The sequence below is a fragment of the Opisthorchis viverrini genome, assembly GCF_000715545.1.
Source record: "Opisthorchis viverrini unplaced genomic scaffold opera_v5_9, whole genome shotgun sequence".
Taxonomy (NCBI): domain Eukaryota; kingdom Metazoa; phylum Platyhelminthes; class Trematoda; order Opisthorchiida; family Opisthorchiidae; genus Opisthorchis; species Opisthorchis viverrini.
Window position 1 is genome coordinate 2,894,559 of NW_008751665.1, and position 25,226 is coordinate 2,919,784.

General features: G+C 45.3%; 2 protein-coding genes across 2 annotated transcripts in view; one reads left to right on the forward strand and one right to left on the reverse strand.

The window, feature by feature from the left end:
* The window catches only part of T265_00915 (hypothetical protein), a gene marked incomplete at both ends in the record, with an annotated part of 141,560 nt that overhangs the window by 4,077 nt on the left and 112,257 nt on the right, over positions 1–25,226 (reverse strand). The window contains 14 exons of the mRNA XM_009164810.1: positions 3,078–3,206; positions 4,456–4,515; positions 5,796–6,068; positions 8,990–9,109; positions 11,567–11,815; positions 12,796–13,113; positions 13,334–13,625; positions 15,458–15,684; positions 15,771–16,208; positions 18,559–18,763; positions 20,978–21,178; positions 21,419–21,632; positions 21,866–22,039; positions 23,730–23,901. Coding sequence (XP_009163074.1) covers positions 3,078–3,206; positions 4,456–4,515; positions 5,796–6,068; positions 8,990–9,109; positions 11,567–11,815; positions 12,796–13,113; positions 13,334–13,625; positions 15,458–15,684; positions 15,771–16,208; positions 18,559–18,763; positions 20,978–21,178; positions 21,419–21,632; positions 21,866–22,039; positions 23,730–23,901 — 3,072 coding nt within the window. The remainder of the gene's footprint in view (positions 1–3,077; positions 3,207–4,455; positions 4,516–5,795; positions 6,069–8,989; positions 9,110–11,566; positions 11,816–12,795; positions 13,114–13,333; positions 13,626–15,457; positions 15,685–15,770; positions 16,209–18,558; positions 18,764–20,977; positions 21,179–21,418; positions 21,633–21,865; positions 22,040–23,729; positions 23,902–25,226) is intronic.
* T265_00913 (hypothetical protein) overlaps positions 24,560–25,226 on the forward strand; it is a gene marked incomplete at both ends in the record, with an annotated part of 8,993 nt that continues 8,326 nt past the window's right edge. The window contains one exon of the mRNA XM_009164808.1: positions 24,560–24,636. Coding sequence (XP_009163072.1) covers positions 24,560–24,636 — 77 coding nt within the window. The remainder of the gene's footprint in view (positions 24,637–25,226) is intronic.

A 25,226-nucleotide genomic window follows, 5' to 3' on the forward strand; every position in this document is an offset into this window, starting at 1 on the left:
GACTTGGCAGCGAAGTATAAAGGCCATTACCATCAAACTCAGCTGCGCTGGTCACTGCCGTCTTCCTGAATGGGGACCTGCGACGGGCCATGTCAGTGGTTGGAGACATTGTCCAACAGGCGCTCCCTCAATGGCGCTCATGCATAAAGTCTGTTGCCTTCAATGCATAACTTCCTTCCCTTTCGCCCACTTAACAGTCCACCTACAGTTCTGTATTTACATACCAATTTATCAGCTCCCGCCTCCAATGCGTAGCTACCTACCCCACCTTCCCAAATCATCGGTGAACGAAACTGTGGCAGCTACAACCACTGTAGAACAAGTACGCGGTTATTACAACTGATAGTGATGATGATGATCTGGATCTCCACATTCAGCTCGAAGCCTTCGTGGGTTCTAGTACAGCGTAAAACACTCACATACTCAGGACACATTTTACAGGGAATTCATGAAGACTGAATTCATGAGGGCTCACATTATGTTCCGATTCGCAAAAGGGTTGTGGGAAACAGTGCAATTCAATCGTTCATCACCTAAAAATAACATACTTATCAGCTTCTCACTGAACTCTATAAAAGTGTTAACCTCAAGCATCCACATTTCCCTTAAATAGGCCATCCTGGGAATTGGATCCTTGCAGATGAATGCAGTGTTACTAATTGTACCCAGACGTCTTTAAAATGGCCAGTTTTCTTACTGGTGAAGGGAAGAAGACCTTTGCTGGAGAAACACCAACTGAACAGTTACAGAATATTAGACAGGGGAGCAAAACTCTCATATGCATCTTGTTTACAAAACTGAATTCCCATCTTCTCCTTGAACGCGTCTTCCTGAACTTTCCTTGATGTTCATTGACTGTTACACAAATGCAAGCAAATGCTACAAACCGACTCCACAAATTCCGCAATACACCTCACTTTTCAAGAGACGCGAAGTGGATTTACGAGAAAACATACTACTCGCATGCCTCATCAATAGTATCCACTGTTACACTAGTAGGCAACACAGTTCAACGCTCCACTGAACCACAGTGGCAATATTGATTTTCTTCAAAAAACAGCGCGCTTGAGGTGGCTTCACTTTGAAAGTACATTCTACCAACTCGGAGGGAATAAACGTACGTTTTTTTGACACCCCATGGACAAAGAGCATTGGCCTACCTCAACTATCAAAGTCCTTTGACTTCCGCTATGGCCACTGCGAATTTTCCTCTTCATACCGAGCTGTAAGTTAGTCCACGCCACAACATTTTCCACTACCTTCCTTCATTCGTGCTGCCACACGGGGCGTCCCCCAGTCACTTAGGTTGGAACGCATCTGCTGTCTATCTGGGCGTCTCCATAAACACACACGTTTCCTTAATTAAGTACTAACAAACGAGTCACGTGACTTTTGAGAGTCGAGTGTAAGGCAATGGTATTTAGTTCATAGATTGCGATAAATATATGTACACATAGACGTTGATCAAGTAGAACGAATGGCCCGACAGCCGCATCCGTAATCAAATTATCTACATTGGAATGCAGAATATGACTGAAACTGGAGGACGGCTGAAACTCCCCAATTGTGATAGACTTTAGAGAAGTTTAGAAAACCTTAATTTTGGTCTCAGGTCTTGCAAAAATNTTAGAAAACTTTAATTTTGGTCTCAGGTCTTGCAAAAATTGACTGTTTGACGGAGCGGCTTCGCTGGTCACCATCTGCACAAGGTTGGGGAGCTTAGAAGGATAGTGCAAATCAATAATTGGACGCAAGTGCGTCGCTCGAAGCGGTTATACAACTTCCAGCACAGCTACAACCACTTGGAATTGTGCATATACCTCAGAAGAATCGGACTCACCAGTTACCATCGTACTCACTCTAAACCACCTGCGGAGCGCCAGTGAAGCAATTCTGCTCTGAAATTCACTCAACAGCTGACCGACTCCATCGTCACACTGCGAGAACACTAATCACCAGTATCAACGGCAATTCGACCAATGGTTTTCAGCCTGACACCGCAAAAAGAAGCATTGTCACCGTAATGCAGTTGAGGAAAGTGCAGTATCCCGCTGAACCCCTAAGGAATTAATGGTTAAGATCAGCGCTTTGTAGTGTAGAACTAGTGCCGGCGCTCAGTGCTACGCCATCACGCTTAGGCCGGCTGACAGAACATCGACGTCAGCAACCTGCATGCAGCACGATACCTAGCTCTGCGCAAACAGCCTGTGATTTATATTTGTAATACACTACTCATACGGTTGCTGAAAATTCGTCGACAGCCCACGACCAGTTTCAGCTGCCTGGAAACATCACAAACGAGAGATTCAGCTGGGGTTTCAGGGAGTCTCTCGAAATTAGTTTGTAAATGTGTGTATTTCGCTAAGTCTGTGATTTACCTGTTATGCACAGGTGACCAGTGGATCAACCACTGGTGATTGGCAAGTGTTTTGGGCGTCCGTGACCAATATGAGCAGTTTTCAATGATTTAATAAGTCACTAATAACTATGGGATTTTCGAGAAAGCGGTGAATTCACCAACTTCGTAGGTCGTACTGGGTAGCGACAACTAGGTCATAATAGATGCGAATGGGGCTTGGCGAACAAATTCCGTAATTACGTTCGCAAAGAAACGGGGTTCTCGAAAGCGTATGCACTTAAAGGTTGGTTCCGATTCATGCCTACGCTGCAGGAACGCATGACTTTTATGAATGCTTCTGCGTAATCCCAACTTGGATCTCGGGTTAGGGAATTGCTGGTACTGCAATCATCTACACAGTGCGTATTCGGGCCATGAATGAGTTGACTGGAAGAGTGTGGTATTGGCTATTCAAAACCTGGAATTTTTTGGTAAAACAACACTTTGGTCGGATTACCCTCAAGGCAACCCAGGTCCCAGTTTCCGGCGAAAGATAATCTAAGGATGACATTCTTGATACAGTAAATCTGTTTTCTCACCAAACGACAGATCCCATGAATCATTGAGATGACTTCTGTGGTGTTGTAAAAGTCTTATCATATTGAATCAACAGCTCAAATGGGTTGAAGCGAAACCAGGTAGAATGAGAAACCGGAGATATCTCTCCACCAATACTTACCTTTACATGTATTGCTTTGTTTGTCCAGCTTATATCCAGGTGGGCATTCGCAGTAGAATCCACCGAACGTGTTGATGCACTTGTATTGGCACGGACCCTGTCCGGAATTCGTCTGACACTCATTTACGTCTGAAGTTAGAGGATGAAATGGAATGCGGGTGTGTGGTTGAGATACTGGTTTTATAGGATAGACAGCGCTAGCACACTCGGCCGCCAACCTTCAAGGAGCACTTCAGTTAGTCACGCTGTGACAGTCACATATTACGTGGTTTGAAGTTGAGGATGGCTAATCATGCAATTGGTTGTCCACACGGTAGGTATGGACTGATCACTGCTTTAAGTGATACTCTGGCAGCTTGTGGTTAAACTTCGTCATTCATTGAGTCTGTCAAACTCCGTGGAAGGGAGATTTTCACTTTCGTGTCCGATTGCTTGGAACAGCTCTGTTTGTGCTATTTCTGTGTTTAGACGCGTCCTTTTTGGAAGAGTTCGCGTCCAACATGATTGGTTGACGGTTGACTCATTTTCGCAGATAACTGCACATCACGACCGTTCGAAGTAGAACCCTACTTATTGATCACCCAGTTGCACACCATACGATGGTTGTGCTCAGTCAAGCGTGAGCTACGCAAAGAACAGGGAATTCGACCATAGAAGAGTGCAACAGCCGTCTAAGGAAGCTATAATTTTCAGAAAACCTGGGGGGCAGATCTAGTGGCAACGGACTGCCGTTACCGGACTGTGGATGTTCCTCACATTTTTGCCAACCGCATTTCTCTGAAAGGCCAACTTTTCATCTGACCATCAAATGACGGCTTCAGCTGCAAAGTTCAGAGAGGATACCGGAGATTATACCGACAGTGAATAGGGCGCCATTTCAGCGACGCCTCTGTGTTGGGCTAACGCTAAAATGGCTCTCAGAACGACCACATTCCACCGACTTAGCGCTTTCATTTTGTCCTCTCTGTGTGTGTTTATTTCCAAGCCTCTTTGAACGTTTTCTTTGAATGTGATGGGCATCTTTAGATGATTAACCTTACACAGATTATTTTTAATGATACCCGATTTAGAATATGACTGGACAGTATTTAATTTCACTGTGTTAATAGGTTCGACAATCTTTCTCCAATGCGTGTCCCAGAATCTTGTAAGACCCCCTCAATTACACCGTTTGTATCTTGGACAAGTGGCCACTTATCCGAAGGAAAGTTACTTCTAAAATCTCCCCTGCTGATATCCAGGCCCATCAGGGACTCCACACTGGTCCACCAAGAAATCTTCCGAAGGTTGGTGTGTAAAATAAATACGCAAGGATGCACAAAATCACTTGGATTTTTCGCATACTGAAGTCACTTGCAAGTAGTATCACTGGACTCACCGACACAGCCTTTGACTTCATCCCATTGGAAACCCTCGTTACATAGTGTTTCGTTTCGATCTGTTTGGGAGGAATGAAGAGGGATTGCGATTTTAGAAAGTGGGATGACACAGAGTATCCTCGCTTGAAAAAAAACGCCCGAAACCGAAAGTGGAAACACCTTGCGGTTTCAAGAAGAGGCCCCACGTGGAAATTCCTTGTGCGACAGAGTATCCTCCTTTAAAAAAAACGCCCGAAACCGAAGTAGAAACCCCTTGCGGTTTCAAGAAGAGGCCCCACGTGGAAATTCCTTGTGCGACAAACGTCACTTCAAAGGGACTGTGCCACAAACACAGCTGATACGCTAACCGGTCATATTAATGGATTATTTTTGGCAAGAATTGACTTGATTCAACTGAATTCGTAGACAGACCCTGTACAGTGAAGCATGTAGAAGTTGAAATATCGGTTGAGGGTACTAGAGATGAAGCGACAAACGATAAATCGACATTCCCAGAGTTGTTCTCAACACACGCAGTGCCAACAAAAAGATGGGACTCAAACCCGCGACCGGGCGGATGCCCTATCAGTTGAGCTTCCGCGGAGGCTGTCTCACGTTATACATATGCACTGATGGGAGTCACTCATTCGAAGATAATTGGCTTTGAATCGACGTTGCAAAGATGGGGCATTGAAAAATCTGGAATATGGACCCAAACACACTGCTAACGAAAAACAGTCTTTGGACGGAACTGGGACCCGTGGCCACCCGCTTACAGGGCAAGTACTCTACCACGTTTACGACTTGTCTTCGTTATTCTGTAAGAATGTCTTTTCATGATGATTTGAGTTGCTTGACGAGGGATTTCCTACTTCTTTCATGACCTAAATAACTGAGATTTACTCCACTGCGCTAGCACATGGAAGTGCGGCGAATATCTGGAGCAAGCACTTCAGCCGCAACGGAGGACTCATGTTCTATATGTCGCTGTAATACTGCACCGCTTATCTGACTAGTGTACTGCTAAATGCCTGACACAGAGCCAGAACCGCTCCGGATCGAAGACGCGTGTAAAACTAATGTGACAGCGCAAGTTGAGTAAGGCACATTAAAAACAGCGACAGTGTTATGTTACAACTGTTTTCATCAGGACACGTGTACCCGCAAGTTTCGGTTACATCAGAGCACGTGTGGGACATGAAAGCTTGAGAATGAGTAAGGGAGTGGAAGTTGAGTCAGTGCTGTCCAGCGGGCTTAATTCGAACTATGTAGTCTAAGCAACAGCAAGTTCATAAAAACCAACAAAGCATGCACTGGCTCTAGCAAAAACTCCAAGCTCACGCTACACCAAAACACTTACAATCACAGCCTCGGGCTCCAGCGGTCGCTCCATTGGCACACCGACATGCATAGCTACCCGGTTCGTTCCAACAGCGTGAACCTGGCGGACAGTTGAACGTACCCAACGCACATTCATCCAAGTCAATACATTCGATGGTGTTTGAATTTGGCTTGGCCAATACCCGATAGCCGATTGGACAAGCTAAGTGACATTTATAGGTGCCTGGCAGGTTGACGCAACGCTCGTTTTCACGGCATTGGTTGGCCGCACTGTCAATACACTCATCGATATCTGGAGAGTAACCAGAAGAGAGTTCGAAGTGGATGCGCTATGTAACACTACAAATACGAAGAAAAAGCGAAATTGGAAAACTTTCTAGACGTAATGCACTGCTTATAACGTTGCTGTTTACGACCGGTTTCGCTCTTTTTGGGGCTCATCAGGTGCGTGCAGTCCTCGTCAGCTTATGTTTCACTTGAACCCCAATTGCATGAAATTCGACGTGAATTCGACGGGAATAATCACAGATTAGTTCATGTAGGAAGACAACAAGCCTCATCAGGAGCCAACCTCGCTGCAGCAGGATAAGTTTATGTGTAGCGTGATGTCAGTACTCTACCTAAACGATTAGGCATCCGGTCATTGACGAAACACGGTTGCAAGTTAGTTGATATGAACGGGAGACTCAGATGAACCTCTCGTTCATGACGTTCTCAAGATCGACGAAAACTTGGGGAACTAGGCCAACGAGACAAGCTCTAAGAGAGGCAAAATCGGTAAAAGACTGAGTTTCATCGACTTTTTGCGCAGTGTGATATGTCAAGAAAATAAAAATACACTTCATTACATCGTGAGTAAAAGAAGGAAAGGCTCAACATATTTGCTATCGTTCAATAACTTGTTAAGTTTTCTAGGTAACTGGCACTAGGGGATCATCTATGCACTTATTAAGACGCAAAATGACCAATTAGTTCGCGAGTGTCATTCATATTTGCGCATGGTGTGAAGAGAGAATTCAGAGGACCCTGGAATGCAGCGCAAAAGCTACCTAAAGGCTTTTTTTCAACATGTAGGAGTTCCTTACTTATCACAAGAGCTGATACCTATTCCACCGGTAGACAAAGACCGACAGCTAACCACCGGTTTCATCCCTTTTCAGACACAGCGAGTCAGCGTGACACCTAAATTTAAGTCAGCTGTTTTACATCACCGGAACAGAATCCTGTACCTCTTGTTTCTTAGTATGAATGGGCCACACTATCGTGCTCAGCACTAAACTGGGCAAAGCATGTAGTGAGTGGTCTTGACATAACGCGCTATTCATAATTCTGCTGAAAACTCTTCGACATTCTGTTACCGGTTCGTCCTTATTGGAGTGCCTCAGGTGAACGTAGTCTCCTAATCGTTAGATTTATATCAGGTTGCATTGAGACTGCAAACATACCAGGCAGGCATGATTGATAAAAACTCAGACAAGGGTTGGTCTCTGTTTTTTTCATTCCAGGTGTGCCTTTGAGAGATATTTCAACGTGTTTTTGGGTCAGCACAGACCAGAATTCCGGGAGATCGTCAAACAATCTGGTGTACTGCAACTACTCACAACCACGAGACATCTTAAGTTACTGAGGGAACTGGGCCCGCACATACACACACACACAGAGCTCATATTTGAGGAAGTGAAAAGGGGTTTCCAGTTTGAGTTTTATATGCCAGAACTTCAGCAACGACTTTCTTTTCACCCACATCTCGATCCGTTCGATCCACTCTGAAGTCTCTGAGACCAAGCAGTTCATCCTCGACATTGATAGCTAACCAGCATTCTTCTGCAGGTACTTAGAGACTATTTCGCTACTATGCAACTGTGAGAAGATTGCGCAAGTGATTGAAAGGTTTGACATATGGAAAAGGTGCTTTTCGTATTATCAATTTTGAAGCACGATCTGCCAGTCAGTGCAGTGTTTTTGTTTGAACACTTTGTGGAAGCTGCCAGCAGGGTTCTTTTGATTAGCAGAATACTTCGATTGACTGCAATTTCACATTACTTAACCTGATTACCAGATCCCGCGCTTTCGTTAACATCGTTACCACAGATTTGTTCGACCAAATCGATTTGCAAATGAGTGTATTTCCCGAAAACAGTCCAATTTGGGTTCAAGTAGAACATAAGGTTGACGGAAACTCGGGGAATGCGCCTACCTGATTAGCCCCAAAAAGGGCGAAACCAGTCGTGAAATGTGGAAGGGTTTTCACCAACCTTGTGAGCAGTTTCCTTTATGAAAATATGCTGCGATATCTCGAATATCGTGTCAACTGAAACATAAGGCGGCTTGTGTGTAGCACATTCAGTTGTAGAATATCATAAACGGGAGATTCAGTTGAGTCTCTGGTAAGAACCAAATTGATTTGCAAATGAGTGTATTTCTTGTGAACGGCACTTATTTCAAATGTTGCATTTCAGAGGAACCCGACGAGATTTTAGAGACATATGGCAGCTCAAACCTCACAATGACATTTGGTTATTTTTGACATATTTTAGAGTTGAAGATGGCTGAAATCGCATCCATGTTTATCAGGAAGGTCAGCTGCCTGAAAGCAACCACCGAATGCCCGGAATCTACTGAGACTCAGCTCCGCTAGATGTTGACCAGATAGACAACGCCCCCGCAATATGCAGCGCGTCACAGCCTCGTACCAAAGCCAGACCGTGTGCGTCAGCATTGGACCAAGTTCAGACAGTGTCCTTCCAATAAATAGCTTGAGAACGCTGTAAATCGCACGCGCACACACTCACGCTCTCGGAATATAGCTGTTGTGTTCCCTTCTGCGAGTCTTTTTTTCTGTCTCGGCAACTAGGCCCTGGAGCGGGTCAGGAGCCGGATACCAAAGACTGGCGAATCAGCAGACATAACAATGTTGTGTTCGATTCACACAGACCTTTATGGCGCCACGGATTCATCAAGTTAGGGCTTGCGGTAAAAGCTAAATGGGATAAGTCTCGTAATCTGAATCGCATGATCTACTGGACCGTAGCAGCCAGAGGTAAAAAGTATTTATTAGTCACAATGGATCCAGGGCGCGGTTACTGACTAAATAAACCTACAGGATCACAATAGTGTTATAAGTATGAAACAGAGGTAGGGATTGCAGGAACTAGGTGCGTCGAGGGTTGTCGTAGAAACATGTGACAAAAAGTACCGGAATCCATTACTTACCTCGACACCCATCCTCCGTTTCCACATAACCCGGAAGACATGCGCAGTAGTATGCACCATACGTGTTCACGCACTGGTGGATACCACAGACGGTTGGCTTTTCGGTGCATTCATCAATATCTTTAGGGAAGACGTAAAGGGAAAGCATGATAAACTGGTCATCTTAGTAATAATACGTGATAAAACGTGTACAACACCCTCCAAAAGTGTTTACCACAAAAAAATCTAGTTTCGTATAAGGTCCGCAACATGGGCCAAGGGTGTTGTGTCGTCCGGAGGTAACCCGTCAACTTGCGTAAGGAAGAAGCCAAAGTCGAGCACAGGAACAGGTCTTTTTTGTCGCTAAATAATGCGGTTATATACATCGGAAAATGGCAGGAATTGGCTGGGACTTGCTCTTCACCGAATAACCAATAGGAAACAACAGTTATGCATGATCGGGTAGACAACTAACGAAATGCAACGACCAATGGAGTCACATGTGAGAGTGGAACGATGATAAATCAATAGGGGCTCAGCACGATGCAATCTGGTGGCTGAACATGTGATGACGACAAATATAAGCAAAATGTGAGAATTGATCAGAACCGATCAGTCCGTAGTTAAGACGAAAATTTTGGCAATTAACAGTTCGTTCTGGTAACAAAGGGCGACCTTATGTGTAGCGATCCTTAAGGAAAAATATATCCGAATGATACGAACGAGAAGTTTACATGAATCTCATATTCGTATAAATTAGTACACAAGTATGCGGTTTACTGGATGCGAATGACTTGCTGAATAAATCACAAATTTGTCTCCGGAGTTCAGCGACAAACGCGCTCTTCTCTAACCGAAGCGGTATTTGATGACAACACGCAGTCATCATGTATTCGACGAACCAGTGCTATATGGTAGCGGAAACTCCACACCACGGAAGCTTTTCGAACACTTTCAGCAAACTGATGCAGAGGATTCACTCGACTCGTACCACAAGATGAGCGATTCCCAACGCCGATAAGAGCTTGCGGATATATCCTTCGCTAAAAGAATATCTAAAGGAACCTTAGCGTTAACTAGTTAATTCTGTCTCAGTCCTGTAGACCCCAACTGTGGCATGGCTCCCAGCTTAGCTCTGTTTGTTCCCCTCACTTTTTCTGAAACAGCTGTACATGTTTTGCGGTAACCCCTAAGCAAAAGGTGTGGAAAGAGGCGAGTATTATTTGTCATGATGAAAGAACAGTTCAAATGCTTCAAGTGCGATATTTACTGATGCGTTGTGAGTTTTTCTTAATTACTGGAGAGACATGTTAGAAATATTTTACTTCATTAAAATTCTTTCTTACAGGAAGACCGTTTCGTTTTGAGAGGTCGTTATTGAGGGAGCGACTACGGCGTAGCTCAGTATCGAGGGACAACAAATGATACACTCAACTAGTTGTATGTATTGTATTGTTAACAACACTGTCGAGGGAATGAATGGCTTCCCAATACAAAACAGATGACAACCAGAAGTAGCCACATGATTTGGAAAATATCCGCATCGAAGTGCTACAGCTGAACGCCTTCTACGGCTGTGTAGGAGATTCAGTTTTGTTGAATTATACGCCAAAATAACAACGTTTACTGTTCGCCAGTTAAGCAACTGCGCATGACCTGTTTCACGAATGCAAGAATCAAAAAGAAGGGGATGAGCTAAACTGGTATCCAACGGCACCAAGGTTGGTCGAAGGGACGCGTCCAAGCTTGCGGTTTGAGGTCGAAGTCACCACTTCCCGTATCATGTTGGTTTTATTACCGCTTTGTCCTGAGCAGTCAGCTGATAGGCATAGAGGATTTTTTCTATCGAGTTACGCGCTTGGGATGCGAATCGTCAGCTGTTTCACATGGCACTACATGAGAAGTGCCGTATGAATGAGTTGAACTTTGTCAACCAGGATCGCGTGACTCCGCTGGAGCGTGGTCAACAATGGCCACTCAATTTTCAGGCTTTGGTTTTGAGACCAGTCAGTCCCAGACGTAATACACTACTCATAAGGTTGCTGAAAACACTCAAAAAGCCCACAACTGGTTCGACCCTTCTTGGGGCTCATCCGGTGGGTACAGTCCCGAGTTTCCGTCAACCTTATGTTCTATTCGAATCGAATTCAGACTGATCTTAAGGTGTTTTTAAAAACATCATAAACGAAAGATTCAGCTGGGCTCCAGGTGAGTCTGCCGTCAAAACCAAATTGATATGCAAATTAGTGCATTTGCCGTGACTAGTTAGTTCTAACTGATCATCAAACAGACCATCCAGAGGTATGAAGTGGTGATTTCAACCATAAATCAGACAAGTCCGAGTATCCCGCTTGAACAACCAAAAGACTACTTCGAGTTTGGCTTCGTCTTCCTTGCTCTGTTTTGTGATGGCGACTATTTGGTCCCTGGTCAAGGTCACTCGCTTAGAACAACCAAAAACGTTTTCCCATTGGGCTTACCTTGACATCCATCGGCCACTAGTTTGGCCTCGTCCCCCTGTTCTGTTATGTGATGGCGACTATTTGATCCCTGGTCAAGGTTACATTAACTTAGACCAACCACAAACGTTGGGCTTACCTTGACATCCATCGGCCACTTCGCGTAAGCCGACTGCGCAAGACTTCTTGCATTCATAACCGCCCGGAGTGTTGACGCACTTCTGTTCATCAGTGCACGGGTTGGCTACACATTCGTCAATGTCGACACAAGAATGACCATCAGATGATAGACGATAGCCAGAATGACAGGCACACTTGTAATGTGGTATGGTGTTTTCACAAATGTGATCACACTGGTTCAAGCTCCTTGAGGAACATTCATCAACATCTTGAGAAATGAGAGGAAATAGGGGTCAGGTAAGTTATAGAGGGTGTATTTGCACTCCTGCTGTCCAAAATTTTAGTAAAAGTGTATGAATCTGAGGATGTAAGAGTTACGTGAAGCCGTTGAGAACCGCTTAGTAATTTTGTAAGTAAAGTCAAGCAGAAAATGCACCATTTGAGTACTTTCGCTGAGAGACCATTCAGCGGCCGACTGGATGCAAGTTAGGCATAATATTGATCAGTCACTCGTGGCCGAATCGTACAGTGTGTAACTATTAAGCAGGAGGTCTTGGGTTCGAGTTTCACTAGGGTCTTGGGTACAGGAGGTCTTGGGTTCGAGTTTCACTAGGGATTCGTGATATGCACGCTACCAGTGATTCCAGTGAAGGACGAAACAGTAAAGGTTGAGTTTACTTTCAGGCTGAAGAATCAGTTGGAACTTCGAAACCTTCCGTTGACAACAAGCAGTTTAGATCTTCATCTGAAACATACTGTTGAGGTTCCCGATACGGAACTTTGAGTGACGCGTAGGTTCGACAATCCCGAATATCAAAAGGAAGAATGTGTACAACAAACCTCAATTGTTCACGTTCGTAACGTCAACAAGTTCACAGGTCTGTCACTGATCGGCACAGTGCAATGTCAACGTCTGCACACCAAACAACGGAGAGCGGAATGATGGCTGAGTCGCATAGGTTGCGGACATCCCTTCCGACGACAGTCTCGTGATTCTCGTTGGACGTGCGATCACATGGAGCTCATGAGGAAGCAAGTCAAGGCAGGCTTAGCAAACGCGCATAGGTCAGCAGCGCACATTCACACACAGACACGTGTCAATACACTAGTGTCGGACAGGACGGCCTCTGCGGCAAGCTTAGTAGCGGGTGCGGATAAGCAAAACAGCTGGAGAACAAAAGTACATATGCGGAGTAAGCAAAATGAATGGGGGAATTAACATTAGGTCGTGTTAGATTCAACACTCACCCTGGCAATAATCACGTTGGGCTTCTAAAGCACTTCCGATCCCCGAAAAGCGTGTCTGTTGCAGTTCAAATCCTGCTGGACAAAATCCTCCAGTTGGAGGTTTCGTGATGTAAGCCTCAGCCCATAGCTGAATGATTCGCTTAGGTTTGTCAGCGTTCATGTTCGTTCGTTCCACATTGAGTTCTTGGTTTAGATATCGCTGACGGCGTCCGCCTGTAGTTTGGATGGCCGAGGTCCATGCATTTGGCTCAATTCGGGACCGTAAATCACCCGGTTTCTGAACTCCAAATGCCCGAGATGAATATGCATGTAGTTCACCTTTGGAAGACAAAAATTCGATAAGATCAGGTGAAGAGCATAAGGAGTGGGTTTGAGTAGTATATACACAAAAACACCAGTGTAGATAACCCGGTTCCTATTGCCCTCTCTGTCTATATCCATCAACACTATAGAGAGTAGACAAATTAAGAGGTGTTAAGAGGAATTAACTGGTCGGAACCGACACTCACAAAGCAAGACAAAGCATGATCGGACTAACCTTTATGTGGATTGAGCTGAACAATGTTCTCTTTGAACGGATGCAACTTGATCACCAGGTCTTCGCCCTTTCGAGCAGATTCAGACAAGGATACTGAGCAGGAGCCTGTCACATAGGAGTCCATTCTGAGAAAGCGCTGACTTTTGTCAGCCGTTTGTTGAGAACCTTCATTGGTCGGTGTGAGACGGGTGGATATTTTTATCTGGCTTCCATCGGAAAACTGACCGAGGCTTTCCCAGTTTATTGTGCCCCCATTTATTCCCACGCTATTTCCATTGGAGGCACCAGAAACCTGGAAATTACGGGGAGTTTATTTGAAATAACAGTATGGAAGGGATATTCCGTATGACAATATGGGGTATAACCTGAGGCGAGTCGTCTGAAGTAATTCAACTTTGAGGGCTGTAAGTCCATTCCTGAATATCAGTAATATCAGGAAGGTCAGCTTCCTGAAAGCAACCACTGAATGCCCGAAATCTACCGAGACTCTCAGGTCCGCTAGATGTTAACCAGATAGACAGCGCCTCCTCAATATGCAGCGCGTCATAGCCTTGCATCAAACCCAGACAGCGCGAGTCGGCGTTGATCAAGGACAGACAACGCCTCCGCAATATGCAGCACGTCGCTGCCTCGTACTAAAGCCAGACCGCGTGTGTCAGCATTGGACCAAGTTCAAACAGTGTCCTTCCAATAAAAAGCTTGAGGCCGTTGTACTTTTCGCACTCGCACGCACTCGCGCTCTCGCAACCACTTTGTTGGAATATAGCTATTGTGTTCCCTTCCGTGAGCCTTTTTCTCTCCGACACTAGGCACAGGAGCGGGTCTGCAGCAGATACCACAGGTCGGCGAATCAGCAGATATAACAAGTAAACGTAAACTTTCCGACATAACTTAGTTGACAATGTTGTGGAATATAGGTAGCTTGGGTGCGTTGGTTGGTTGTTCGTCTGTTCGCGGAGCTTGGCATTTGGATTGCAAACGTTTCATCACCAATCAAGTTGACAACCTCGGTGCGGGGTTGAGCAACTAAATAAGCACTGACAATGTCATCTCGATTGGTGATGAAGCGTTTGCAATCCAACTACCAAGCTCGGCAAACAGACCAGCACAAATAACTTAGTTGAGCTTCCGTTTGGGGCATTTTAAGTCATGTATATTCCTCGCAAGGTGCAAAAATTGAACCATGTCTCGCTATGGCATCGATCATAAGTTTTGGTTTAAGCTGATCGCTAAATACATCCATCGCCTCGATGGTGGTCTGATTTATGAAGGTTGAAGTGGTACATAAAAGTGGTTGAGAACGTTCAAATGGTTTTGGCTTTCTGTTGGTTATTTCATATAGTTTGATTCAATTTGTAGAGGTTCCCGATGCGGAGATTTGATTCACAGGTTGGTCTGACGATCCCGAATATCAAAAGGAAGAAGTGGGTTCAAAGTTATAAGATACTCGGTTGTCATTGGTCCGCACAGCACACTGCCGAGGTTCGCCGATCAGACAACGGCGAGCGGAATGTTGGCTCAGAGGTGTGAGTGCGGCGTTCCTTCCGAGGCCACTCTCGTGATTCTGATTGGCTGGGCGACAACGCGGAGATCACGCAGATCTAGTCAAGGCAGACCCAGCAAACGGGGCGCGAACATGCATCAGTTAAGTCAGCTACGCACATACATCCACGCAACGCAACAACATGCTTGTTTACCTGTGACAGACGGGGCGGCCTTCGCTTCAAGATGAAAGTGGGGGGATGCGCGGATGAGCAAAAAAAGTGGAAACCAAAAGTACGTGGGAGGAGTAAGCAGACGAACGGGGGAGTATTATGATGCTAGATTATTCATGTCATTCTTAGCTGAATCGTAGAGCCCCTGTCAGTGGCTCGAGGCGTTTTTGTTGACACTACGTTTACCTGAACTGCGTACCAGAATGCCTGAAAAAGTATGCTCTGAAAATGCACAAATCTCCACATCACTCTCAAATGTTGGAAGAGTACTTTAGAAGGACCCAGGGTGAACAGATGTTGGGTGAATCACCGTGCAAAATGAAGGTCAAACCTTCTACCTAGACACCTTTAAATGCCGATTTCGTTCCGCAACGCTAAACACAAGTTGAACTCCATACACACGACTCACCTCTTGTGCGGCATACCAAAACACCGGACCGTATAACTCCGACATGGCTTGCAAACAAGTACTGTGTTCGGGAGGGACTTCAGAAAGTTCGAAATGATAGTTTGTTGGTCCTCGTCCTTCGGGCATGGACCATGAAGCATTGATGGGGATCACACCAATATCTACCTTGTTTATTTGTCCACGAAGATGACCAAAGATGACACCAGATCTAGGTCGATCCGTGGAATCTAGAAACGAATGTTTGTCACGATCACTGCTGTGCTTTTCGAGTATGGGAACGCGTGGGTGAACTAATGAACGTGGACTTTCTTACCTGCACATTCTAAAGATCCTAGCTCGGGTGTACACTGTTGTACGTCTTCTGCTGGACCTGGGCATCCATGCGTTTGCTGTCCGTTGTTCTTGTCTGCTTCACCCTCGTTACTAGTCAGTCTGCACGATCGGCTACGTCGCTGCCATCCACCCAGTTCGGATCGAGGCCCGCTAAACAGGCAGTCTCGTTCACAAACTGACCATGCTGACCACTCGGACCAGGAAGCCTGATGAGTGACTTGGTCTGTACCGGGACAAGCGATCGAACTACCCGGTCGATTGACCTCACAGGTACGCACTTCTTTGGCCGAACCGGGACAAAGTCGACCACCAAACTGGGGCGCAGGCTGCGTGCACTCACGTTCACGTGTTTGCAGACCGACACCACAAGTGCGGGAACAGGCGGACCAGGATGACCAGTTGGACCACTCACCGTTAACTTGCATGTGACAGAGAGGGGTAACAGGAGATCAAATTGTTTAGGCTGGATAGACATTCATAAGAACCCACCTTAAAGTGTTTTATGCACAACTGCTACACATCTAGTATTTGAAGAGCTAAGATTGGCCAGGAATCTTTGAGGCGTTCTGCATGTATTGGTGTTTATAACATAAAAAATGAAAATTATGAATAATTATCTTGCTGGAAATGACCAGAGATCTACCAATGCCGTGATACTTCAGTAGTTTAAGTGTGCGGGAATCGAACGAACAAAGCTGGCTACTTCTATGGGTCTAATCTGAAGACTCAAAGTGCTAAAGAGCTACAGCGGGGGAAATCAGGACCACTGCGTACCTGAAGACAGCTGTGGACAAATAGGCCGCCAGCATAACTAGCCTAATGATTGAATACTACCGCAGCCACGAAACCCTGAACGTCACATTGGGGCTTCAGATGGTTCAGAGTTATTCAAGATTTCTTGCGAAATAAATTACGCGTCTTCACAATTCACTCTCTGAATTGGTATCCACTGGTTAGCTTCAACAGCTAGTGTGGTTTTCATTTGCTGTCCTATGGGCAGAGCTCTACACCTAAGAACCAGCCATTCGTTAGTGGACAAGCGTGGAATTGTAGAACTGTAGCGACCCAGTTACCAGCACACTTGACTGTTCAGCCCACAGTCGCTCACTTGATCACGAGACTTGTCTCTTTTTCATGCCCACAACCAAGTCACATTAATCTGACTCATCGGACACCGATTGTCTGTATCGTCTAGTGAGCGTAGCAACTACTCATGTGCTGACGCGCCCAAGTACGCACAAACGGACCTACATAATATAGGGAAACCGAACGCAGTCAGCACACACAGACTCGCGCGCGCGCAGGGAGCAAGCCCACGGACAATTATGGAATACGTGTAGCAGTCGCACTGCGGAGAAAAGCACGTTCCCGCCGTTCGGACTTTTACCAAGCGACTCTCACATACGATAAGTTCTCTGTTGACTTGCTACACATTCTATATTGATCTTTATTTTATACATGCTACAGTCGCTCCTGTAAACAACTGTCAATCACAGTTAAAAACTTTTTTTAGTGCACACATACATCTTCTGATTTGTATTATGGCTATCATCACCGCATGAATCTGGCAGACTGTGTTGAAGCAACCTGTGGCCTGCGCAAACGACGCGGGTAGCGTCGACACGTGCGGCCTAGGAGATGTGAACATGAACAGAGAAAGGAAGATACGTTGCTTGATTTCCCAAAAATCACTGCATGGGTTTCTCATATGAGGACCACTAAGTATCCAACAGTAAAACTATGGGTCAACACAGATTGTGAATGATCAACTTGGGTGAATAAAAGGATCTTAAAGGAATACCCACAAGAGGAAATGAATGACGGTAATAACTGTTGGCACCTCCATATTTGCTGAGCACTTTCTGATAGCCTAGGTCGGAACATTTGTCAAAATGTCACGAGTTTTACATTAATTTCTGAGCACTCACTAGGCAGCGTTCTCATAATAACGAGAGGACTAAGTATGCTGCTTGTTGCGACCGCTCAGGCAGACAAAGGAAGGATAGGTTTCAATGTGGGCGGAACTCCTACCCACGCAGCAAACGGTATCGTTCGCAGCGTTCATCTGTTGGACGCCGCATTCCGATAGAGTGCCGTTTTCGCCTCTTGATCGCGCTGCTCAGTGGAACCTCAATTGGATTTCAGTGTATACGTATTCAGCAACACTTACAAAGGCTACCGTCAGCCCTCGGAAGATGATTGCGGTTGATCGATCAAACCATACCCACTTGCATCATCCACCCATGTTGTATGGACCGATTGTGCTACAAAAACCCCAGTAACATGTACGGAACTTCTATTAACTTATAATTGCCAAGATGTCCTAGGGTATTTGCGTAAAAGTGTTGTACAGTCCTGACGACCGAGGTTTGTCACCGTTTTGGAAGCACTGTCACAAGATGGTTTGATGAGGACACCGGAAGACACTGAAAGTTGTTGCTATTGTGAAGGTTATCGTCCTAGAAACAAACTAAGAAGCGCTACGACAGGTTAGCTAACAGAGAATGAGCGCATCAACCTAAGAGTACAAATTCGTCCCTGGGTGACCCGCAAAACGTCGAGTTCACACAACACTACTAAAGACATCAAACAACGTTTTTCGAAATCTGTGTAACTTGCTTCCGTCTGCTACCAAAAGACCTGCGGATTTTACCCGGTCAACTGTAGGAAGTACTGTCCACGGTAACCTCGGGATCGGTTTTGTTTGCTGAGCAATGGTCGATAGGACGTAAATATTTTATTGTGATCAAGTGTACGGATCAACTTACTGGGACAGGCGTTGTTCTGACATTCAGAAACTTCCATATAGCCCGTAGCTGGGCACTCCTCGCCACCGAAAGCTGGAGTGGGATTATCACACCGACGCGTTCGTGTGCGTTGCCCACCTCCACAGCTCCTGGAGCAGTGCGACCAGGGACCCCAGTTACCCCATGCACCGTTAACAGGGCACGGGCCTCGATTGCATGCACGAACCTGATGTGAGGAAAGGTGGGTTTATCCAGGTGTTAAATGCACGGTTATATAGGATAACGCACATAATCATTGGCTGGGTTTAGCCAACTTTTCACTAAACACTATCACGCCTTATCAGTTTCAGTGGTCGGAGCCAAGCACTAATGTGCAAGTAAAACTAATTGGTTACCCTTAGGTCTGTCTTTGGTGAACAGAAACTATGTAATCCCATCTTTTAGACTTATAGAGGAGTAGTTTATTAAACTGGATTAGATTTTACTGTACAGTATAGTATAGTATAACACTATATAGTATAATAGGGTATGATGTGGCAATTGGTAGTATAGCGTGGTCTAGTACAGCAAAGTATAGCACGGGGTAGTTCAGTATAGTGCAGTATAGCATGTAGAATACTAAATCGCACATCATATGGTAAGCTATACAATAAATCACGCATAAAGTATACTATATAGTACCGTAAACAGCACTGTAAACGTTAGAATATATGGTTTAGTATATTGCGGGGCACATCCTTTTGTGTTTCCGCGAAGAATAAAAATGCGCCTGATGCATCACATAGCTTCATAACCAATGCGGCTGAGCACTGCTGTCGGTGAGTTACGTGGTCATGCCGTTTAGGAGCACATCAAACAAGATACGTACGTCCTCAGCAGAGCCAACACCTCAGGAAAATGGAAACTTGTTCACGCAGGGAGGGGAATGATCCTCCGGGAAGTATATCTGTTCCTGTTTAGGAGCACATCAAACAAGATACATATGTCCTCAGCGGAGCCAACACCTCAGGAAAATGGGAACTTGTTCACACAGGGAGGAGAATGATCCTCCGGGAAGTATATCTGTTCCTTTCCAAACAAATTCACCTGGAACCCAGCTGAATCTCTTTTCAGTTGGTACGATATTCAAGATATCGCGATGCGTGTATATACGTAATACATTACTCATAGGGTTGCCGAAAATTTTTCGACAGTTCACGGTCGGTTTCACCCTTCATGCGTGGGGCTTCTTGGGGCTCATCAGGTAGGCGTAGTCCTCGAGTTTCCGTCAACCTTAGGTTCTCCTTGAACCCCAATTGCACGAAGTTAGCGAATTACACCACTCATTTGCAAACAAAGTGGTTTTTACGAGAGACCCACCTGGAACCCAGCTGAATCTTTCGGTTGTGATGTTTCCAGGCAACTGAATGTGTTGCACCAGGCCGCCTCGTGCTTCAGTTGCTACAACATTCGAGATATCACGATACATTTGCAGACGGACTACACTACTAATAGGGTTTCTGAGTAGTGTATTAAGACCATATATATATCTATCCCTCTTTCACAAATATATTGTGAATAATGTCGAGAATAAATCCTTTCCGAGAAACATTCCCATCCGGTTTGCTATGCAGAACGTTTACATTCATCCCTTTGTTGTAATTTATAATTCCTGTCCCGTGACAAACCTTCAGTACCCTTATCTATTGTGGTCTCACCACTGGTCAATGACAATGATGTGTTCTTTATCCACACCCATAGACTAAGCACACACACCAGTCATTTGAGATGCAAAAAGGCATTGGAACTATTGTGTATCCCCGCTGAAGACCGGTCCAAACGCGAGGTGTCATGATATAATGAGCAAAAATCTTGACGGAGCCTTTAGCAGTTTTCTCAGATTGCGCTGGCGATGAGCCAGCTACCAGTAAGAGATGACGTGACGGTTGGTCGATTATTTCATCCGCACTGTTCTGCCATCTATCTAGACCCCGGGCCTAAGGGTGAAATGGTCTGATGTCATGAATGACTGTGCATAGTTGACTGGCAGTCAAGCTACTGTTCGTCAGATTATTTCGCCCTGCAAACATTGGAGTTCGCAACACCTGACATAAGTACGTATGATTTGCATGCGCTATCATTTTACAGGTACTGGTACAATGCTAGGGTGCCACCTAAAGTGTTGTATCTTTTGCCACTATTGATTTGTGAAATGGGAAGTTGGCAACAGGTCAACTAGCTTTCGAACTTCCGCTCCGAGAAGCTTCTTAGCCCACGAGTGCATCTATGAGCCTTCTATGGTAGGCCACTTGAGCATGAAAAATTTTGCTCCAAAGGATGCTGGTCGCAAGACAGAGGTATTGCTCATCAGTAGCGTGAGGTAATTCCCTATCCACTGCGCGACCGCATTGAGGATAGAATGCGCAAATTGAACAAAAAACCTGAAATTCATGGGACTCACCATTAGCCCTTTACCTGGGCATTGGCGTCCTCCATTTGTCGGCGGTGGATTGTCGCAAGTTCTCTCACGGCTCTGTGTGCCTCCAGTTCCACAGGCGGCGGAGCACTCAGACCAGGGAGACCATGGAGACCAACTACCAGAAATTGGACAAGGAGGCAGTCCTTGACACATGACGTCCTCCACTGCCTCGCCGGCACAGGTCTGTAGGTTTTTGAGGGGATGGGAATTCGATGAACCATTAGAATATGGGTCCTGAGTAGATCAACATGATTCAGTGTTCAACCCATAAAACCGGAGGCAGTATTATGAATTTACAAGAATCCACTCAACTGTCTTACAGAAAAATAGATAAGAACTGGAAAAGCCTGGAGATATTTTTTTCTAACAGTATTCCCACTTCTCTGAAGAAAACAGAACACACATTGATCATGAAGCACTAACCTTGCCACCGTTGCTTGGCGGAGGGTTGTCACACCGGCGCTGACGTTGTGAAAGACCAGCGCCACATGTGGCAGAACATGCGGACCACGGGGTCCATGCGCCCCAAGCGCCGTCAACTGGACAGAAGGACACTAGACAAGTGCGAGCCTCTGTGTTTTCACCCGGACAGTAGGCACCTCCGTTCTTGGGTTCCGGGTCAGAGCAAGTACGTGACCTGAAGCAGGCAGAGTGGACGTTTAAACGATCGCTGTGCAAGCACAATGACGGCTAGATCTTGTCATTAGATTTGTTCACATTAACTCCTTCGCTTGCGATGAACATATGAGGTCTTATGAGAAACTGTGGAAAGATACGAGCACTTGACAGAGGATCAAAAACACCTGAGGACTTTGGAAGATACACGAACACAAACAACCATTAGAAGCTAGGGGGAATGTATCCTCTTACCTCGTCTGGCTCCCATGACCACATGTGTGACTGCACGCGGACCAGGCTGACCATGCAGCCCAATTGCCATCCAACTGTACTTGAAGTGTCGCTGGTGAAGAGAAATCCTCGCCCAAACTAGATGATGCGACACAGTAGTAGTTGCCTTCATCATCGTTTGAAACCCCAACGATTCTAAGTGAAAAGTGGTAAAAACATACTTCTTAGGCGTGTAGAGAGACGTATCCCCTTTCGGCCGCTTCCAGATGAAGCTTCCAGCCGGCTTTTCCTAGTACAAGTGCGGAGCTATTCGGATGGGATTTTGATCTGCGTTACAAATATACCAACGTCACGATATTTGGATTCTTCTGTGGATATGTGCGTGTTGAAAACACGAGGCCCAAACAAGTGTTATGCGAAAGAAGGTGGAAGGAGGATAATTCATTCTTTTACGGTGACAGTCACTTTTTGGTCAAAAGGTTGTTCGTATGGTATCCAGTGGTTCAAAATCATCCGGTTAAATGGCTGACTCAAGTTCATATATACTATCCTATCCTATCCTATACTATCATAGATAATAATAATAAAAACAGTCGCCCTCTTGGTGCCTATCTGCCATGCCACCCGAAGGAAGCACGAGGGCTGGGATACTGCCAGGTTGCCCAAGCCTAGACAGGGGTAGTCGAGAGGCAGAGGTCGGGTTCGAACCGCGGACCTTCCGGTCAGTAAATTCGCGCTCTAAGCACTTGAGCCATCTCGCCCCCCACTATCATATATACCACACTACCTCAACACAAAACCATTTATAAGCGGTCCGGCGGTTTGATCCATATGCCTTTCTCCATCTTGTGTGGGTCACCTCCATCGTCATCCACGGTGGGGAATTTCGATAACTTCAAGGACAGCCAACCTATAACCAACGTATACCGAACGTAGAAAATACGCGAGTATACAAATTTGACCTGAAATGCTTCGAATAACCGTCCGCGTTTTTCGATTTGGAATGTACGCATCTATTCGGAGACAATTTTGCGATTTATCAGCACCGCTTCTGTTGACGATCTGAATAACCTTATTTTTTATTACTTTTGCTGGTTTCTCTCCTTCTGTTCGAGGAGGGTGTCTTTAACGCCCTACAATGATTAGCTCTTTCGAAGTCATCTCATTCGTAATTCAATTAGTCCGCTCGCGAAACGTGTTGGGTTTTAGTCTTACTTTCCGTGCGTTAGATACTACTCATTTCTACTACTACTTATTTCTCGTGATTTGTTCTGACTGGCTCGTTTGTGATTCATGTTTCGTTGTGGTTGTCTTGTTGGAAGGAACCTGGGAAGATGGACTACAGCGCAACGGAACTGTAAAACGGACCAGTCGAACAGTAGGTAAGATGACTTTCGAAAAACCGGTCAAGCCAGATGACCTGTACACTTTAAAAAAACTATATAGGTGCAGAGATGAAGAGTGACACCATCCACCCAACATCTTACTGGCGAGCATGCTCGACTCTGCCAACAAAATGTGAATCTCGGTGAGCAGATGCCACCGGAGAAACTACCAGAATATTGTTCCATAAGCAGATGCTGGTTAGCTCACCAGCTCAGTCCACCCTCCACTTACCAGTTACAGTCATGGTCAAGCAATTGTTCAGTTGGTGCCGATGACTGAATTCCTATGGCAGCGATTTAGAGCTTGGGAACAAAGTCCAGAACGAACAGAATGGTTGAATATACTGGTTCATTGTAAAGTAACTCGCCGGAAAAAAGGCATGATAAATGGAGTGAAAAAACTCTAGTATGCACGAAGTGCAGCCATGAAAAACAACTGATAGTGCTATCACCTTATCTCTAGGACCTCGAAATCGAACGGGATGCGTTTATGGCCTTACCTCAAGGAACCGTTATTCACTAATGATCGTGTTCCACCCAATTCGAGAAGCTGACCATCCTTGTACCAAGTGATTGTGGGTTGCGGTTCTCCTTCAGCTTTACACTCCAGCGTGACCAATGCTCCCATCTGAACGGTCATGTTGCGCGGAACAGTGATGAACTGCGGTTTACCTTGATATATGGAAAATCATGCATTAGCCAAGTGTATTTAAGTTGTTTTGTAATGCACTACTCAGAAGGTTGCCGAAAACTCCCCGACATCAAAACCGAGAGATTCAGCTGGGTTCCAGGTGCGTTTCTCGAAAAACCAAATTAGTTTGCAAATGAATGTATTTAAGTTAGTTTGCTTATCAAGCTTGATGTCCCTCCATTCACAGTACATAAGCAAAAAGAACACTGTTAATATACGACTAAATGGAGGCCGACCGTTGAACGTTTAAGCTTCCAATATCGGGACAGTAACGAGAAGAGGTTGGCGCTTCCCCGCTGACTTTCACTGGTCAGGATTAATCGGTGGAAATTGCGTTGTCGCGCTACCGATTCGTCCCACGGAAACTGACAACTGTGGAATAGCCCTGTCAGACCTTTCATTCGGGGGTCAACTACCGATACAAACACTTCAGCTGTGCCTTAGCTCAAGCTCAGGCAGAAACTAATCGAGATACAAATTTTCGGCTTGCAACTAACGACACGCTTCGTTATCGGCCTCCAAATCTGCTAATAAGAGTTGTTTGAAAACGTATCAGCTGATTGATATTTAATTTCATCCAAGTATAAACAAAACCGCAAAACCAAATTTGATTGCGAATGAGTGTATTTCGGTAATTCCATGAAATCTGGAATCAAGTGGAACATAAGGTTGACGGAAACTCGGGGACTGCGCCCACCTGATGAGCCCGAAGAAGGGTGAAACCGGTCGTGGACTGTCGAAGAATTTTCAGCGACCTTATGAGTAGTGTATTACATCCATACACGTATCGCGATATCTTGAATATCGTACCAACTGAAACATGAGGTAGCCTGGTGCAGCACATCATAAACGAGATTCAGCTGGATTTCAGGTGAGTCTCTTGCGAAGCCAAATTTGTTTGCGATTGCGTGTATTTCACTAAAGGAGGTTCCCCCTTTTTTTGAAAGACTGAGAAGACCAGCCCTTCATACCAGGGAGATAAATTTCGTACAATAAACAGCTGCTCCCGAATTTGTTCAATGAGTTTTTTTAGACACTTGCATCAATTTCAGTCAATTTAGCATGATTTTACCCGCTGGAGAATTCGGTTTTCACGCCTAAATGCTATCCATCATTGGACATTCAGATGATGCAAAGTGCCTAATTTGCAGCAAGTATTTGGACAGTCTTTTCATCCATTAAACTTCACTTTCTAAAGACGATTTGATTCTTTCAATTTAGAACGGCGGTCAAAAGCCATCAAGTTAGCCAAGCTTCTCAGGATAGAGTACTAATCGAGAGCACCAAATGAAAAACCAACATTTCT